The sequence below is a fragment of the Narcine bancroftii genome, chromosome 11 (genome assembly GCF_036971445.1).
Source record: "Narcine bancroftii isolate sNarBan1 chromosome 11, sNarBan1.hap1, whole genome shotgun sequence".
Classification (NCBI taxonomy): domain Eukaryota; kingdom Metazoa; phylum Chordata; class Chondrichthyes; order Torpediniformes; family Narcinidae; genus Narcine; species Narcine bancroftii.
Window position 1 is genome coordinate 55,825,442 of NC_091479.1, and position 17,952 is coordinate 55,843,393.

A 17,952-nucleotide genomic window follows, 5' to 3' on the forward strand; every position below is an offset into this window, starting at 1 on the left:
GTGGTGGGGTTAAGGCGGCTCTGGGTAGTGGGGTTACGGCGGCTCTAGATGGTGGGGTTACGGCGGCTCTGGGTAGTGTGGTTAGAGAGGCTCTGGGTAGATGGGTTACGGTGGCTCTGGGTAGTGGGATTATGGTAGCTCTGGGTCGTGGGGTTACAGTGGCTCTGAGAAGTGGGGCTACGGTGATTCTGGGTAGTGGGGATACAGTGCCTCTGTGTAGTGGGGTAATGGTGGCTCTGGGTAGTGGGGTTACGGTGGCACTGGGTGGTGGGGTTACGGCGGCTCTTGGTAGTGGGGTTACTGCGGCTCTAGATGGTGGGGTTACGGCGGCTCTGGGTAGTGTAGTTAGAGAGGCTCTGGGTAGATGGGTTACGGTGGCTCTGGGTAGTGGGATTATGGTAGCTCTGGGTCGTGGGGATACAGTGGCTCTGAGAAGTGGGGCTACGGTGATTCTGGGTAGTGGGGATACAGTGCCTCTGTGTAGTGGGGTAATGGTGGCTCTGTGTAGTGGGGTAATGGTGGCTCTGGGTAGTGGGGTTACAGTGGCACTGGGTGGTGGGGTTACGGCGGCTCTGGGTAGTGGGGTTACGGCGGCTCTAGATGGTGAGGTTACGGCGGTTCTGGGTGGTGGGGTTATGGCAGCTCTAGATGGTGCGGTTAAGACCCCTCTGGGTGGTAGGGTTACGGCGGCTCTGGGTAGTGTGGTTAGAGAGGCTCTGGGTAGTGGGGTTACGGTGGCTCTGGGTTGTGGGGTTACGGTGGCTCTGGGTAGTGTGGTTAGAGAGGCTCTGGGTAGAGGGGTTACGGTCGCTCTGGGTAGTGGGATTATGTTAGCTCTGGGTCATGGGGTTACAGTGGCTCTGGGTCATGGGGTTACAGTGGCTCTGGGTATTGGGATTAAGGTGGCTCTGGGTAGTGGAGTTACGGTGTCTCTGGGTAGAGGGGTTAGGACGGCTCTGGGTAGTGGGGTTATGGTGGTTCTGGGTCGTGGGGTTACGGTGGCACTCGGTAATGGGGTTACAGTGGCGCTGGGTCATGGGTGTTACGGTGGCTCTGGGTAGTGGGTGTTACGGCGACTCTGGGTAGAGGGGTTACGACGGCTCTGGGAAGTGGGGTTACGGTGGTTCTGGGTCGTGGGGTTACGGTGGCACTCGGTAATGGGGTTACAGTGGCGCTGGGTCATGGGTGTTACGGTGGCTCTGGGTAGTGGGGTTACATTGGCTCTGGGAAGTCGGGTTACGGTGACCCTGGGTAGTGGTGTTACGGTGGCTCTGGGAAGCGGGGCTACGGTGATTCTGGGTAGTGGGGATACGGTGCCTCTGTGTAGTGGGGTAATGGTGGCTCTGGGTAGTGGGGTTACGGTGGCTCTGGGAAGTGAGGCTACGGTGATTCTGGGTAGTGGGGATACGGTGCCTCTGTGTAGTGGGGTAATGGTGGCTCTGGGTGGTGGGGTTACGGTGGCATAGGGTGGTGGGGTTACGGCGGTTCTAGATGGTGGGGTTACGGCGGTTCTGGGTGGTGGGGTTATGGCAGCTCTAGATGGTGGGGTTAAGACCCCTCTGGGTGGTGGGGTTACGGCGGCTCTGGCTGGTGGGGTTATGGCGGCTCTGGATAGTGGGGTTACGGTGGCTCTGGGTCGTGGGGTTATGACGGTTCTGGGTCGTGGGGTTCCGGTGGCTCTGGGTTGTGGGGTTACGCCGGCTCTGGGTTGTGGGGTTACAGCGGCTCTGGGTCGTGGGGTTACAGTGGCTCTGGGTCGTGGGGTTACGACGGCTCTGGGTAGTGGGGTTCCGGCTGCTCTGTGTCGTGGAGTTACGGTGGCTCTGGATTGTGGGGTTACGATGGCTCTGGGTCGTGCGGTTTCGGTGGCTCTGGGTATTGAGGTTACGGTGGCTCTGGGTAGTGGGATTACGGTGGCTCTGGGTCATGGGGTTACGGCGGCTCTGGGTAGTGGGGTTACGGTGGCTCTGGGTAGTGGGGTTACAGTGGCTCTGGGTAGTGGGGATACGGTGGCTCTCGTTAGTGGGGTTAAGGTGGCTCTGGGTAGTGGGGTTACGGTGGCTCTGGGTAGTGGGTTTATGGTGGCTCTGAGCAGTGGGGTTATGGTGGCTCTGGGTAGTGGGGTTACGGTGGCTCTGGGTGGTGGGGTTAGGGTGGCTCTGGGTGGTGGGGTTAGGGTGGCTCTGGGTGGTGTGGTTACGGAGGCTCTGGGTGGTTGGGTTAGGTTGGCTCTGGGTGGTGGGGTTACGGTGGCTCTGGGTGGTGGAGTTAGGTTGGCTCTGGGTGGTGGGGTTATGGTGGCTCTGGATGGTGGGGTTACGGTGGCTCTGGGTAGTGGGGTTACGGTGGCTCTGGGTAGTGGGGTTATGGTGGCTCTGGGCAGTGGGGTTACGGTGGCTCAGGGTGATGGGGTTAGTGTGGCTCTGTGTGGTGGGGTTACGGTGGCTCTGGGTGGTGGGGTTACGGTGGCTCTGGGTGGTGGGGTTACGGTGGCTCTGGATGGTGGGGTTACGGAGGCTCTGGGTAGTGGCTCTGGGTGGTGGGGTTTCGGTGGCTCTGGGTAGTGGAGTTACGGTGGCTCTGGGTAGTGAGGTTACGGTGGCTCTGGGTAGTGGGGTTACGGTGGCTCTAGGTGGTGGGGTTACGGTGGCTCTGGGTGGTGGGGTTACGGTGGCTCTGGGTAGTGGCGTTACGGTGGCTCTGGGTAGTGGGGTTACGGTGGCTCTGGGTAGTGGGGTTACGGTGGCTCTGGGTAATGGGGTTACGGTGTCTCTGGGTAGAGGGGTTACGACTGCTCTGGGTAGTGGGGTTACGGTGGTTCTGGGTCATGGTGTTACAGTGGCGCTGGGTCATGGGTGTTACGGTGGCTCTGGGTAGTGGGTGTTACGGCGACTCTGGGTAGATGGGTTACGACGGCTCTGGGTAGTAGGGTTATGGTGGCTCTGGGTAGTGGGGTTACGGCGGTTCTGGGTGGTGGGGTTATGGCAGCTCTAGATGGTGGAGTTAAGACCCCTCTGGGTGGTGGGGTTACGGCAGCTCTGGCTAGTGTGGTTACAGCGGCTCTGGTTCGTGGGGTTACGACGGCTCTGGGTCGTGGGGTTCCGGCGGCTCTGTGTCGTGGAGTTACGGCGGCTCTGGATCTTGGGGTTACGGCGGCTCTGGGTCATGGGGTTACGGTGGCTCTGGGTAGTGGGGTTACGGTGACTCTAGGTAGTGGGGTTACGGTGGCTCTGGGTAGTGGGGTTACGGTGTCTTTGGGTAGTGGGGTTACGGTGGCTCTTGGTAGTGGCTCTGTGTAGTGGTGTTACGGTGGCTCTGGGTACTGTGGGTTACAGCGGCTCTTGGTAGTGGGGTTACATCGGCTCTGGGCGGTGGGATTACGGCGGCTGTGGGTCGTGCGGTTACGGCGGCTCTGGGTCGTGTGGTTACGGTGACTGTGCGTCATGGAGTTACGGCGGCTCTGGGTCTTGGGGGTTAAGGCGGCTCTTGGTAGTGGGATTACGGTGGCTCTGGGTGGTGGGGTTAGGGTGGCTCTGGGTAGTGTGGTTACGGAGGCTCTGGGTAGTGCGGTTACGGTGGCTCTGGGTAGTGGGGTTACATTGGCTCTGGGTAGTCGGGTTACGGTGACCCTGGGTAGTGAGGTCACGGTGGCTCTGGGAATTGGGGCTACGGTGATTCTGGGTAGTGGGGATACGGTGCCTCTGTGTAGTGGGGTAATGGTGGCTCTGGGTAGTGGGGTTACGGTGGCACTGGGTGGTGGGGTTACGGCGGCTCTGGGTTGTGGGGTTACGGCGGCTCTAGATGGTGGGGTTACGGCGGCTCTGGGTAGTGTGGTTAGAGAGGCTCTGGGTAGATGGGTTATGGTGGCTCTGGGTAGTGGGATTATGGTAGCTCTGGGTCGTGGGGTTACAGTGGCTCTGAGAAGTGGGGCTACGGTGATTCTGGGTAGTGGGGATACAGTGCCTCTGTGTAGTGGGGTAATGGTGGCTCTGGGTAGTGGGGTTACGGTGGCACTGGGTGGTGGGGTTACGGCGGCTCTGGGTAGTGGGGTTACGGCGGCTCTAGATGGTGGGGTTACGGCGGCTCTGGGTAGTGTGGTTAGAGAGGCTCTGGGTAGATGGGTTACGGTGGCTCTGGGTAGTGGGATTATGGTAGCTCTGGGTCGTGGGGTTACAGTGGCTCTGAGAAGTGGGGCTACGGTGATTCTGGGTAGTGGGGATACAGTGCCTCTGTGTAGTGGGGTAATGGTGGCTCTGGGTAGTGGGGTTACGGTGGCACTGGGTGGTGGGGTTACGGCGGCTCTTGGTAGTGGGGTTACTGCGGCTCTAGATGGTGGGGTTACGGCGGCTCTGGGTAGTGTAGTTAGAGAGGCTCTGGGTAGATGGGTTACGGTGGCTCTGGGTAGTGGGATTATGGTAGCTCTGGGTCGTGGGGATACAGTGGCTCTGAGAAGTGGGGCTACGGTGATTCTGGGTAGTGGGGATACAGTGCCTCTGTGTAGTGGGGTAATGGTGGCTCTGTGTAGTGGGGTAATGGTGGCTCTGGGTAGTGGGGTTACAGTGGCACTGGGTGGTGGGGTTACGGCGGCTCTGGGTAGTGGGGTTACGGCGGCTCTAGATGGTGAGGTTACGGCGGTTCTGGGTGGTGGGGTTATGGCAGCTCTAGATGGTGCGGTTAAGACCCCTCTGGGTGGTAGGGTTACGGCGGCTCTGGGTAGTGTGGTTAGAGAGGCTCTGGGTAGTGGGGTTACGGTGGCTCTGGGTTGTGGGGTTACGGTGGCTCTGGGTAGTGTGGTTAGAGAGGCTCTGGGTAGAGGGGTTACGGTCGCTCTGGGTAGTGGGATTATGTTAGCTCTGGGTCATGGGGTTACAGTGGCTCTGGGTCATGGGGTTACAGTGGCTCTGGGTATTGGGATTAAGGTGGCTCTGGGTAGTGGAGTTACGGTGTCTCTGGGTAGAGGGGTTAGGACGGCTCTGGGTAGTGGGGTTATGGTGGTTCTGGGTCGTGGGGTTACGGTGGCACTCGGTAATGGGGTTACAGTGGCGCTGGGTCATGGGTGTTACGGTGGCTCTGGGTAGTGGGTGTTACGGCGACTCTGGGTAGAGGGGTTACGACGGCTCTGGGAAGTGGGGTTACGGTGGTTCTGGGTCGTGGGGTTACGGTGGCACTCGGTAATGGGGTTACAGTGGCGCTGGGTCATGGGTGTTACGGTGGCTCTGGGTAGTGGGGTTACATTGGCTCTGGGAAGTCGGGTTACGGTGACCCTGGGTAGTGGTGTTACGGTGGCTCTGGGAAGCGGGGCTACGGTGATTCTGGGTAGTGGGGATACGGTGCCTCTGTGTAGTGGGGTAATGGTGGCTCTGGGTAGTGGGGTTACGGTGGCTCTGGGAAGTGAGGCTACGGTGATTCTGGGTAGTGGGGATACGGTGCCTCTGTGTAGTGGGGTAATGGTGGCTCTGGGTGGTGGGGTTACGGTGGCATAGGGTGGTGGGGTTACGGCGGTTCTAGATGGTGGGGTTACGGCGGTTCTGGGTGGTGGGGTTATGGCAGCTCTAGATGGTGGGGTTAAGACCCCTCTGGGTGGTGGGGTTACGGCGGCTCTGGCTGGTGGGGTTATGGCGGCTCTGGATAGTGGGGTTACGGTGGCTCTGGGTCGTGGGGTTATGACGGTTCTGGGTCGTGGGGTTCCGGTGGCTCTGGGTTGTGGGGTTACGCCGGCTCTGGGTTGTGGGGTTACAGCGGCTCTGGGTCGTGGGGTTACAGTGGCTCTGGGTCGTGGGGTTACGACGGCTCTGGGTAGTGGGGTTCCGGCTGCTCTGTGTCGTGGAGTTACGGTGGCTCTGGATTGTGGGGTTACGATGGCTCTGGGTCGTGCGGTTTCGGTGGCTCTGGGTATTGAGGTTACGGTGGCTCTGGGTAGTGGGATTACGGTGGCTCTGGGTCATGGGGTTACGGCGGCTCTGGGTAGTGGGGTTACGGTGGCTCTGGGTAGTGGGGTTACAGTGGCTCTGGGTAGTGGGGATACGGTGGCTCTCGTTAGTGGGGTTAAGGTGGCTCTGGGTAGTGGGGTTACGGTGGCTCTGGGTAGTGGGTTTATGGTGGCTCTGAGCAGTGGGGTTATGGTGGCTCTGGGTAGTGGGGTTACGGTGGCTCTGGGTGGTGGGGTTAGGGTGGCTCTGGGTGGTGGGGTTAGGGTGGCTCTGGGTGGTGTGGTTACGGAGGCTCTGGGTGGTTGGGTTAGGTTGGCTCTGGGTGGTGGGGTTACGGTGGCTCTGGGTGGTGGAGTTAGGTTGGCTCTGGGTGGTGGGGTTATGGTGGCTCTGGATGGTGGGGTTACGGTGGCTCTGGGTAGTGGGGTTACGGTGGCTCTGGGTAGTGGGGTTATGGTGGCTCTGGGCAGTGGGGTTACGGTGGCTCAGGGTGATGGGGTTAGTGTGGCTCTGTGTGGTGGGGTTACGGTGGCTCTGGGTGGTGGGGTTACGGTGGCTCTGGGTGGTGGGGTTACGGTGGCTCTGGATGGTGGGGTTACGGAGGCTCTGGGTAGTGGCTCTGGGTGGTGGGGTTTCGGTGGCTCTGGGTAGTGGAGTTACGGTGGCTCTGGGTAGTGAGGTTACGGTGGCTCTGGGTAGTGGGGTTACGGTGGCTCTAGGTGGTGGGGTTACGGTGGCTCTGGGTGGTGGGGTTACGGTGGCTCTGGGTAGTGGCGTTACGGTGGCTCTGGGTAGTGGGGTTACGGTGGCTCTGGGTAGTGGGGTTACGGTGGCTCTGGGTAATGGGGTTACGGTGTCTCTGGGTAGAGGGGTTACGACTGCTCTGGGTAGTGGGGTTACGGTGGTTCTGGGTCATGGTGTTACAGTGGCGCTGGGTCATGGGTGTTACGGTGGCTCTGGGTAGTGGGTGTTACGGCGACTCTGGGTAGATGGGTTACGACGGCTCTGGGTAGTGGGGTTACGGTGGCTCTGGGTAGTGGGATTAAGGTAGCTCTGGGTAGTGGGGTTACATTGGCTCTGGGTAGTCGGGTTACGGTGACCCTGGGTAGTGAGGTTACGGTGGCTCTGGGAATTGGGGCTACGGTGATTCTGGGTAGTGGGCATACGGTGCCTCTGTGTAGTGGGGTAATGGTGGCTCTGGGTAGTGGGGTTACGGTGGCACTGGGTGGTGGGCTTACGGCGGCTCTGGGTAGTGGGGTTACGGCGGCTCTAGATGGTGGGGTTACGGCGGCTCTGGGTAGTGTGGTTAGAGAGGCTCTGGGTAGATGGGTTACGGTGGCTCTGGGTAGTGGGATTATGGTAGCTCTGGGTCGTGGGGTTACAGTGGCTCTGAGAAGTGGGGCTACGGTGATTCTGGGTAGTGGGGATACAGTGCCTCTGAGCAGTGGGGTAATGGTGGCTCTGTGTAGTGGGGTAATGGTGGCTCTGGGTAGTGGGGTTACAGTGGCACTGGGTGGTGGGGTTATGGTCGCTCTGGATGGTGGGGTTACGGTGGCTCTGGGTAGTGGGGTTACGGTGGCTCTGGGTAGTGGGGTTATGGTGGCTCTGGGCAGTGGGGTTACGGCGGCTCTGGGTAGTGTGGTTAGAGAGGCTCTGGGTAGTGGGGTTACGGTGGCTCTGGGTTGTGGGGTTACGGTGGCTCTGGGTAGTGTGGTTAGAGAGGCTCTGGGTAGAGGGGTTACGGTGGCTCTGGGAAGTGGGATTATGGTAGCTCTGGGTCATGGGGTTACAGTGGCTCTGGGTATTGGGATTAAGGTGGCTCTGGGTAGTGGAGTTACGGTGTCTCTGGGTAGAGGGGTTACGACGGCTCTGGGTAGTGGGGTTACAGTGGTTCTGGGTCGTGGGGTTACGGTGGCACTCGGTAATGGGGTTACAGTGGCGCTGGGTCATGGGTGTTACGGTGACTCTGGGTAGTGGGTGTTACGGCGACTCTGGGTAGAGGGGTTACGACGGCTCTGGGTAGTGGGGTTACGGTGGTTCTGGGTCGTGGGGTTATGGTGGCACTCGGTAATGGGGTTACAGTGGCGCTGGGTCATGGGTGTTACGGTGGCTCTGGGTAGTGGGGTTACGGTGGCTCTGGGTAGTGTGGTTAGGGAGGCTCTGGGTAGAGGGGTTACGGTCGCTCTGGGTAGTGGGATTATGGTAGCTCTGGGTCATGGGGTTACAGTGGCTCTGGGTATTGGGATTAAGGTGGCTCTGGGTAGTGGAGTTACGGTGTCTCTGGGTAGAGGGGTTACGACGGCTCTGGGTAGTGGGGTTACGGTGGTTCTGGGTCGTGGGGTTACGGTGGCACTCGGTAATGGGGTTACAGTGGCGCTGGGTCATGGGTGTTACGGTGGCTCTGGGTAGTGGGTGTTACGGCGACTCTGGGTAGAGGGGTTACGACGGCTCTGGGTAGTGGGGTTACGGTGGTTCTGGGTCGTGGGGTTACGGTGGCACTCGGTAATGGGGTTACAGTGGCGCTGGGTAATGGGTGTTACGGAGGCTCTGGGTAGTGGGATTAAGGTGGCTCTGGGTAGTGGGGTTACATTGGCTCTGGGAATTCGGGTTACATTGACCCTGGGTAGTGGTGTTACGGTGGCTCAGGGAAGTGGGGCTACGGTGATTCTGGGTAGTGGGGATACGGTGCCTCTGTGTAGTGGGGTAATGGTGGCTCTGGGTGGTGGGGTTACGGTGGCATTGGGTGGTGGGGTTACGGCGGTTCTAGATGGTGGGGTTACGGCGGTTCTGGGTGGTGGGGTTATGGCAGCTCTAGATGGTGGGGTTAAGAACCCTCTGGGTCGTGGGGTTACGACGGCTCTGGGTAGTGGGGTTCCGGCTGCTCTTTGTCGTGGAGTTACGGCGGCTCTGGGTCTTGGGGTTATGACGGCTCTGGGTCTTGGGGTTACGTCGGCTCTGGGTAGTGGGGTTACGTTGACTCTGGGTAGTGGGGTTGCGGTGGCTCTGGGTAGTGGGGTTACGGTGTCTTTGGGTAGTGGGGTTACGGTGGCTCTGTGTAGTGGTGTTAAGGTGGCTCTGGGTAGTGGTGTTACGGTGGCTCTGGGTACTGGGGGTTACAGCGGCTCTTGGTAGTGGGGTTACGTCGGCTCAGGGTGGTGGGGTTACGGCGACTGTGGGTCGTGGGGTTACGGCGGCTCTGGGTCGTGGGGTTACGGCGGTTGTGCGTCATGGAGTTACGGCGGCTCTGGGTCTTGGGGGTTGAGGCGGCTCTTGGTAGTGGGATTACGGTGGCTCTGGGTAGTAGGGTTATGGTGGCTCTGGGTAGTGGGGTTACGGCGGTTCTGGGTGGTGGCGTTATGGCAGCTCTAGATGGTGGAGTTAAGACCCCTCTGGGTGGTGGGGTTACGGCAGCTCTGGCTAGTGGGGTTACAGCGGCTCTGGGTGGTGGGGTTACGACGGCTCTGGGTCGTGGGGTTCCGGCGGCTCTGTGTCGTGGAGTTACGGCGGCTCTGGATCTTGGGGTTACGGCGGCTCTGGGTCATGGGGTTACGGTGGCTCTGGGTAGTGGGGTTACGGTGACTCTAGGTAGTGGGGTTACGGTGGCTCTGGGTAGTGGGGTTACGGTGTCTTTGGGTAGTGGGGTTACGGTGGCTCTTGGTAGTGGCTCTGTGTAGTGGTGTTACGGTGGCTCTGGGTACTGTGGGTTACAGCGGCTCTTGGTAGTGGGGTTACATCGGCTCTGGGCGGTGGGATTACGGCGGCTGTGGGTCGTGCGGTTACGGCGGCTCTGGGTCGTGTGGTTACGGTGACTGTGCGTCATGGAGTTACGGCGGCTCTGGGTCTTGGGGGTTAAGGCGGCTCTTGGTAGTGGGATTACGGTGGCTCTGGGTGGTGGGGTTAGGGTGGCTCTGGGTAGTGGGGTTAAGGTGGCTCTGGGTAGTGGTGTTACGGTGGCTCTGGGTACTGGGGGTTACAGCGGCTCTTGGTAGTGGGGTTACGTCGGCTCAGGGTGGTGGGGTTACGGCGGCTCTGGGTCGTGGGGTTACGGCGGTTGTGCGTCATGGAGTTACGGCGGCTCTGGGTCTTGGGGGTTGAGGCGGCTCTTGGTAGTGGGATTACGGTGGCTCTGGGTAGTAGGGTTATGGTGGCTCTGGTTAGTGGGGTTACGGCGGTTCTGAGTGGTGGGGTTATGGCAGCTCTAGATGGTGGAGTTAAGACCCCTCTGGGTGGTGGGGTTACGGCAGCTCTGGCTAGTGGGGTTACAGCGGCTCTGGGTGGTGGGGTTACGACGGCTCTGGGTCGTGGGGTTCCGGCGGCTCTGTGTCGTGGAGTTACGGCGGCTCTGGATCTTGGGGTTACGGCGGCTCTGGGTCTTGGGGTTACGGTGGCTCTGGGTAGTGGGGTTACGGTGACTCTAGGTACTGGGGTTACGGTGGCTCTGGGTAGTGGGGTTACGGTGTCTTTGGGTAGTGGGGTTATGGTGGCTCTTGGTAGTGGCTCTGTGTAGTGGTGTTACGGTGGCTCTGGGTACTGTGGGTTACAGCGGCTCTTGGTAGTGGGGTTACATCGGCACTGGGCGGTGGGGTTACGGCGGCTGTGGGTCATGCGGTTACGGCGGCTCTGGGTCATGTGGTTACGGCGACTGTGCGTCATGGAGTTACGGCGGCTCTGGGTCTTGGGGGTTAAGGCGGCTCTTGGTAGTGGGATTACGGTGGCTCTGGGAGTGGGGTTATGGTGGCTCTGGGTAGTGGGGTTATGGTGGCTCTGGGTAGTGCGGTTACGGTGGCTCTGGGTAGTGGGGTTACATTGGCTCTGGGTAGTCGGGTTACGGTGACCCTGGGTAGTGAGGTTACGGTGGCTCTGGGAATTGGGGCTACGGTGATTCTGGGTAGTGGGGATACGGTGCCTCTGTGTAGTGGGGTAATGGTGGCTCTGGGTGGTGGGGTTACGGTGGCATAGGGTGGTGGGGTTACGGCGGTTCTAGATGGTGGGGTTACGGCGGTTCTGGGTGGTGGGGTTATGGCAGCTCTAGATGGTGGGGTTAAGACCCCTCTGGGTGGTGGGGTTACGGCGGCTCTGGCTGGTGGGGTTATGGCGGCTCTGGATAGTGGGGTTACGGTGGCTCTGGGTCGTGGGGTTATGACGGTTCTGGGTCGTGGGGTTCCGGTGGCTCTGGGTTGTGGGGTTACGCCAGCTCTGGGTTGTGGGGTTACAGCGGCTCTGGGTCGTGGGGTTACAGTGGCTCTGGGTCGTGGGGTTACGACGGCTCTGGGTAGTGGGGTTCCGGCTGCTCTGTGTCGTGGAGTTACGGTGGCTCTGGATTGTGGGGTTACGATGGCTCTGGGTCGTGCGGTTTCGGTGGCTCTGGGTATTGGGGTTACGGTGGCTCTGGGTAGTGGGATTACGGTGGCTCTGGGTCGTGGGGTTATGACGGTTCTGGGTCGTGGGGTTCCGGTGGCTCTGGGTTGTGGGGTTACGCCGGCTCTGGGTTGTGGGGTTACAGCGGCTCTGGGTCGTGGGGTTACAGTGGCTCTGGGTCGTGGGGTTACGACGGCTCTGGGTAGTGGGGTTCCGGCTGCTCTGTGTCGTGGAGTTACGGTGGCTCTGGGTAGTGGGGTTACGGTGGCTCTGGGTGGTGGGGTTAGGGTGGCTCTGGGTGGTGGGGTTAGGGTGGCTCTGGGTGGTGTGGTTACGGAGGCTCTGGGTGATTGGGTTAGGTTGGCTCTGGGTGGTGGGGTTACGGTGGCTCTGGGTGGTGGAGTTAGGTTGGCTCTGGGTGGTGGGGTTATGGTGGCTCTGGATGGTGGGGTTACGGTGGCTCTGGGTCGTGGGGTTACGGTGGCTCTGGGTAGTGGGGTTATGGTGGCTCTGGGCAGTGGGGTTACGGTGGCTCTGGGTGGTGGGGTTAGTGTGGCTCTGGATGGTGGGGTTACGGTGGCTCTGGGTAGTGGGGTTACGGTGGCTCTGGGTAGTGGGGTTATGGTGGCTCTGGGCAGTGGGGTTACGGTGGCTCAGGGTGATGGGGTTAGTGTGGCTCTGTGTGGTGGGGTTACGGTGGCTCTGGGTGGTGGGGTTACGGTGGCTCTGGGTGGTGGGGTTACGGTGGCTCTGGATGGTGGGGTTACGGAGGCTCTGGGTAGTGGCTCTGGGTGGTGGGGTTTCGGTGGCTCTGGGTAGTGGAGTTACGGTGGCTCTGGGTAGTGAGGTTACGGTGGCTCTGGGTAGTGGGGTTACGGTGGCTCTAGGTGGTGGGGTTACGGTGGCTCTGGGTGGTGGGGTTACGGTGGCTCTGGGTAGTGGCGTTACGGTGGCTCTGGGTAGTGGGGTTACGGTGGCTCTGGGTAGTGGGGTTACGGTGGCTCTGGGTAATGGGGTTACGGTGTCTCTGGGTAGAGGGGTTACGACTGCTCTGGGTAGTGGGGTTACGGTGGTTCTGGGTCATGGTGTTACAGTGGCGCTGGGTCATGGGTGTTACGACGGCTCTGGGTAGTGGGGTTCCGGCTGCTCTGTGTCGTGGAGTTACGGTGGCTCTGGATTGTGGGGTTACGGTGGCTCTGGGTAGTGGAGTTACGGTGTCTCTGGGTAGAGGGGTTACGACGGCTCTGGGTAGTGGGGTTACGGTGGTTCTGGGTCGTGGGGTTACGGTGGCACTCGGTAATGGGGTTACAGTGGCGCTGGGTCATGGGTGTTACGGTGACTCTGGGTAGTGGGTGTTACGGCGACTCTGGGTAGAGGGGTTACGACGGCTCTGGGTAGTGGGGTTACGGTGGTTCTGGGTCGTGGAGTTATGGTGGCACTCGGTAATGGGGTTACAGTGGCGCTGGGTCATGGGTGTTACGGTGGCTCTGGGTAGTGGGGTTACGGTGGCTCTGGGTAGTGTGGTTAGAGAGGCTCTGGGTAGAGGGGTTACGGTCGCTCTGGGTAGTGGGATTATGGTAGCTCTGGGTCATGGGGTTACAGTGGCTCTGGGTATTGGGATTAAGGTGGCTCTGGGTAGTGGAGTTACGGTGTCTCTGGGTAGAGGGGTTACGACGGCTCTGGGTAGTGGGGTTACGGTGGTTCTGGGTCGTGGGGTTACGGTGGCACTCGGTAATGGGGTTACAGTGGAGCTGGGTCATGGGTGTTACGGTGGCTCTGGGTAGAGGGGTTACGACGGCTCTGGGTAGTGGGGTTACGGTGGTTCTGGGTCGTGGGGTTACGGTGGCACTCGGTAATGGGGTTACAGTGGCGCTGGGTCATGGGTGTTACGGAGGCTCTGGGTAGTGGGATTAAGGTGGCTCTGGGTAGTGGGGTTACATTGGCTCTGGGAATTCGGGTTACATTGACCCTGTGTAGTGGTGTTACGGTGGCTCAGGGAAGTGGGGCTACGGTGATTCTGGGTAGTGGGGATACGGTGCCTCTGTGTAGTGGGGTAATGGTGGCTCTGGGTGGTGGGGTTACGGTGGCATTGGGTGGTGGGGTTACGGCGGTTCTAGATGGTGGGGTTACGGCGGTTCTGGGTGGTGGGGTTATGGCAGCTCTAGATGGTGGGGTTAAGACCCCTCTGGGTGGTGGGGTTACGGCGGCTCTGGCTGGTGGGGTTATGGCGGCTCTGGATAGTGGGGTTACGGTGCCTCTGGGTCGTGGGGTTATGACGGCTCTGGGTCGTGGAGTTCCGGTGGCTCTGGGTCGTGGGGTTACAGTGGCTCTGGGTCGTGGGGTTACGACGGCTCTGGGTAGTGGGGTTCCGGCTGCTCTTTGTCGTGGAGTTACGGCGGCTCTGGGTCTTGGGGTTACGTCGGCTCTGGGTAGTGGGGTTACGTTGACTCTGGGTAGTGGGGTTGCGGTGGCTCTGGGTAGTGGGGTTACGGTGTCTTTGGGTAGTGGGGTTACGGTGGCTCTGTGTAGTGGTGTTAAGGTGGCTCTGGGTAGTGGTGTTACGGTGGCTCTGGGTACTGGGGGTTACAGCGGCTCTTGGTAGTGGGGTTACGTCGGCTCAGGGTGGTGGGGTTACGGCGACTGTGGGTCGTGGGGTTACGGCGGCTCTGGGTCGTGGGGTTACGGCGGTTGTGCGTCATGGAGTTACGGCGGCTCTGGGTCTTGGGGGTTGAGGCGGCTCTTGGTAGTGGGATTACGGTGGCTCTGGGTAGTAGGGTTATGGTGGCTCTGGGTAGTGGGGTTACGGCGGTTCTGGGTGGTGGGGTTATGGCAGCTCTAGATGGTGGAGTTAAGACCCCTCTGGGTGGTGGGGTTACGGCAGCTCTGGCTAGTGGGGTTGCAGCGGCTCTGGGTCGTGGGGTTACGACGGCTCTGGGTCGTGGGGTTCCGGCGGCTCTGTGTCGTGGAGTTACGGCGGCTCTGGATCTTGGGGTTACGGCGGCTCTGGGTCATGGGGTTACGGTGGCTCTGGGTAGTGGGGTTACGGTGACTCTAGGTAGTGGGGTTACGGTGGCTCTGGGTAGTGGGGTTACGGTGTCTTTGGGTAGTGGGGTTACGGTGGCTCTTGGTAGTGGCTCTGTGTAGTGGTGTTACGGTGGCTCTGGGTACTGTGGGTTACAGCGGCTCTTGGTAGTGGGGTTACATCGGCTCTGAGCGGTGGGATTACGGCGGCTGTGGGTCGTGCGGTTACGGCGGCTCTGGGTCGTGTGGTTACGGTGACTGTGCGTCATGTAGTTACGGCAGCTCTGGGTCTTGGGGGTTAAGGCGGCTCTTGGTAGTGGGATTACGGTGGCTCTGGGTGGTGGGGTTAGGGTGGCTCTGGGTAGTGTGGTTACGGAGGCTCTGGGTAGTGCGGTTACGGTGGCCCTGGGTAGTGGGGTTACGTTGACTCTGGGTAGTGGGGTTGCGGTGCTCTGGGTAGTGGGGTTACGGTGTCTTTGGGTAGTGGGGTTACGGTGGCTCTGGGTAGTGGGGTTAAGGTGGCTCTGGGTAGTGGTGTTACGGTGGCTCTGGGTACTGGGGGTTACAGCGGCTCTTGGTAGTGGGGTTACGTCAGCTCAGGGTGGTGGGGTTACGGCGGCTCTGGGTCGTGGGGTTACGGCGGTTGTGCGTCATGGAGTTACGGCGGCTCTGGGTCTTGGGGGTTGAGGCGGCTCTTGGTAGTGGGATTACGGTGGCTCTGGGTAGTAGGGTTATGGTGGCTCTGGGTAGTGGGGTTACGGCGGTTCTGAGTGGTGGGGTTATGGCAGCTCTAGATGGTGGAGTTAAGACCCCTCTGGGTGGTGGGGTTACGGCAGCTCTGGCTAGTGGGGTTACAGCGGCTCTGGGTGGTGGGGTTACGACGGCTCTGGGTCGTGGGGTTCCGGCGGCTCTGTGTCGTGGAGTTACGGCGGCTCTGGATCTTGGGGTTACGGCGGCTCTGGGTCTTGGGGTTACGGTGGCTCTGGGTGGTGGGGTTACGGTGACTCTAGGTACTGGGGTTACGGTGGCTCTGGGTAGTGGGGTTACGGAGTCTTTGGGTAGTGGGGTTATGGTGGCTCTTGGTAGTGGCTCTGTGTAGTGGTGTTACGGTGGCTCTGGGTACTGTGGGTTACAGCGGCTCTTGGTAGTGGGGTTACATCGGCTCTGGGCGGTGGGGTTACGGCGGCTGTGGGTCATGCGGTTACGGCGGCTCTGGGTCATGTGGTTACGGCGACTGTGCGTCATGGAGTTACGGCGGCTCTGGGTCTTGGGGGTTAAGGCGGCTCTTGGTAGTGGGATTACGGTGGCTCTGGGAGTGGGGTTATGGTGGCTCTGGGTAGTGGGGTTATGGTGGCTCTGGGTAGTGCGGTTACGGTGGCTCTGGGTAGTGGGGTTACATTGGCTCTGGGTAGTCGGGTTACGGTGACCCTGGGTAGTGAGGTTACGGTGGCTCTGGGAATTGGGGCTACGGTGATTCTGGGTAGTGGGGATACGGTGCCTCTGTGTAGTGGGGTAATGGTGGCTCTGGGTGGTGGGGTTACGGTGGCATAGGGTGGTGGGGTTACGGCGGTTCTAGATGGTGGGGTTACGGCGGTTCTGGGTGGTGGGGTTACGACGGCTCTGGGTCGTGGGGTTCCGGCGGCTCTGTGTCGTGGAGTTACGGCGGCTCTGGATCTTGGGGTTACGGCGGCTCTGGGTCTTGGGGTTACGGTGGCTCTGGGTGGTGGGGTTACGGTGACTCTAGGTACTGGGGTTACGGTCGCTCTGGGTAGTGGGATTATGGTAGCTCTGGGTCATGGGGTTACAGTGGCTCTGGGTATTGGGATTAAGGTGGCTCTGGGTAGTGGAGTTACGGTGTCTCTGGGTAGAGGGGTTACGACGGCTCTGGGTAGTGGGGTTACGGTGGTTCTGGGTCGTGGGGTTACGGTGGCACTCGGTAATGGGGTTACAGTGGCGCTGGGTCATGGGTGTTACGGTGGCTCTGGGTAGTGGGTGTTACGGCGACTCTGGGTAGAGGGGTTACGACGGCTCTGGGTAGTGGGGTTACGGTGGTTCTGGGTCGTGGGGTTACGGTGGCACTCGGTAATGGGGTTACAGTGGCGCTGGGTAATGGGTGTTACGGAGGCTCTGGGTAGTGGGATTAAGGTGGCTCTGGGTAGTGGGGTTACATTGGCTCTGGGAATTCGGGTTACATTGACCCTGGGTAGTGGTGTTACGGTGGCTCAGGGAAGTGGGGCTACGGTGATTCTGGGTAGTGGGGATACGGTGCCTCTGTGTAGTGGGGTAATGGTGGCTCTGGGTGGTGGGGTTACGGTGGCATTGGGTGGTGGGGTTACGGCGGTTCTAGATGGTGGGGTTACGGCGGTTCTGGGTGGTGGGGTTATGGCAGCTCTAGATGGTGGGGTTAAGAACCCTCTGGGTCGTGGGGTTACGACGGCTCTGGGTAGTGGGGTTCCGGCTGCTCTTTGTCGTGGAGTTACGGCGGCTCTGGGTCTTGGGGTTATGACGGCTCTGGGTCTTGGGGTTACGTCGGCTCTGGGTAGTGGGGTTACGTTGACTCTGGGTAGTGGGGTTGCGGTGGCTCTGGGTAGTGGGGTTACGGTGTCTTTGGGTAGTGGGGTTACGGTGGCTCTGTGTAGTGGTGTTAAGGTGGCTCTGGGTAGTGGTGTTACGGTGGCTCTGGGTACTGGGGGTTACAGCGGCTCTTGGTAGTGGGGTTACGTCGGCTCAGGGTGGTGGGGTTACGGCGACTGTGGGTCGTGGGGTTACGGCGGCTCTGGGTCGTGGGGTTACGGCGGTTGTGCGTCATGGAGTTACGGCGGCTCTGGGTCTTGGGGGTTGAGGCGGCTCTTGGTAGTGGGATTACGGTGGCTCTGGGTAGTAGGGTTATGGTGGCTCTGGGTAGTGGGGTTACGGCGGTTCTGGGTGGTGGCGTTATGGCAGCTCTAGATGGTGGAGTTAAGACCCCTCTGGGTGGTGGGGTTACGGCAGCTCTGGCTAGTGGGGTTACAGCGGCTCTGGGTGGTGGGGTTACGACGGCTCTGGGTCGTGGGGTTCCGGCGGCTCTGTGTCGTGGAGTTACGGCGGCTCTGGATCTTGGGGTTACGGCGGCTCTGGGTCATGGGGTTACGGTGGCTCTGGGTAGTGGGGTTACGGTGACTCTAGGTAGTGGGGTTACGGTGGCTCTGGGTAGTGGGGTTACGGTGTCTTTGGGTAGTGGGGTTACGGTGGCTCTTGGTAGTGGCTCTGTGTAGTGGTGTTACGGTGGCTCTGGGTACTGTGGGTTACAGCGGCTCTTGGTAGTGGGGTTACATCGGCTCTGGGCGGTGGGATTACGGCGGCTGTGGGTCGTGCGGTTACGGCGGCTCTGGGTCGTGTGGTTACGGTGACTGTGCGTCATGGAGTTACGGCGGCTCTGGGTCTTGGGGGTTAAGGCGGCTCTTGGTAGTGGGATTACGGTGGCTCTGGGTGGTGGGGTTAGGGTGGCTCTGGGTAGTGGGGTTAAGGTGGCTCTGGGTAGTGGTGTTACGGTGGCTCTGGGTACTGGGGGTTACAGCGGCTCTTGGTAGTGGGGTTACGTCGGCTCAGGGTGGTGGGGTTACGGCGGCTCTGGGTCGTGGGGTTACGGCGGTTGTGCGTCATG

At 60.5% G+C, this 17,952-nt stretch overlaps 1 protein-coding gene across 1 annotated transcript in view; it reads right to left on the reverse strand.

Annotated features, from left to right (window-relative positions):
* LOC138745210 (serine/arginine repetitive matrix protein 2-like) overlaps positions 1-17,952 on the reverse strand; it is a 190,770-nt gene that overhangs the window by 16,975 nt on the left and 155,843 nt on the right. The window contains exons 36-41 of the mRNA XM_069902273.1: positions 17,622-17,773; positions 15,467-15,616; positions 14,442-14,640; positions 10,447-10,647; positions 9,663-9,814; positions 3,358-3,507 (exon numbers count right to left, since the gene is read on the reverse strand). Of these exons, the coding sequence (XP_069758374.1) occupies positions 3,358-3,507; positions 9,663-9,814; positions 10,447-10,647; positions 14,442-14,640; positions 15,467-15,616; positions 17,622-17,773 (1,004 nt within the window). The remainder of the gene's footprint in view (positions 1-3,357; positions 3,508-9,662; positions 9,815-10,446; positions 10,648-14,441; positions 14,641-15,466; positions 15,617-17,621; positions 17,774-17,952) is intronic.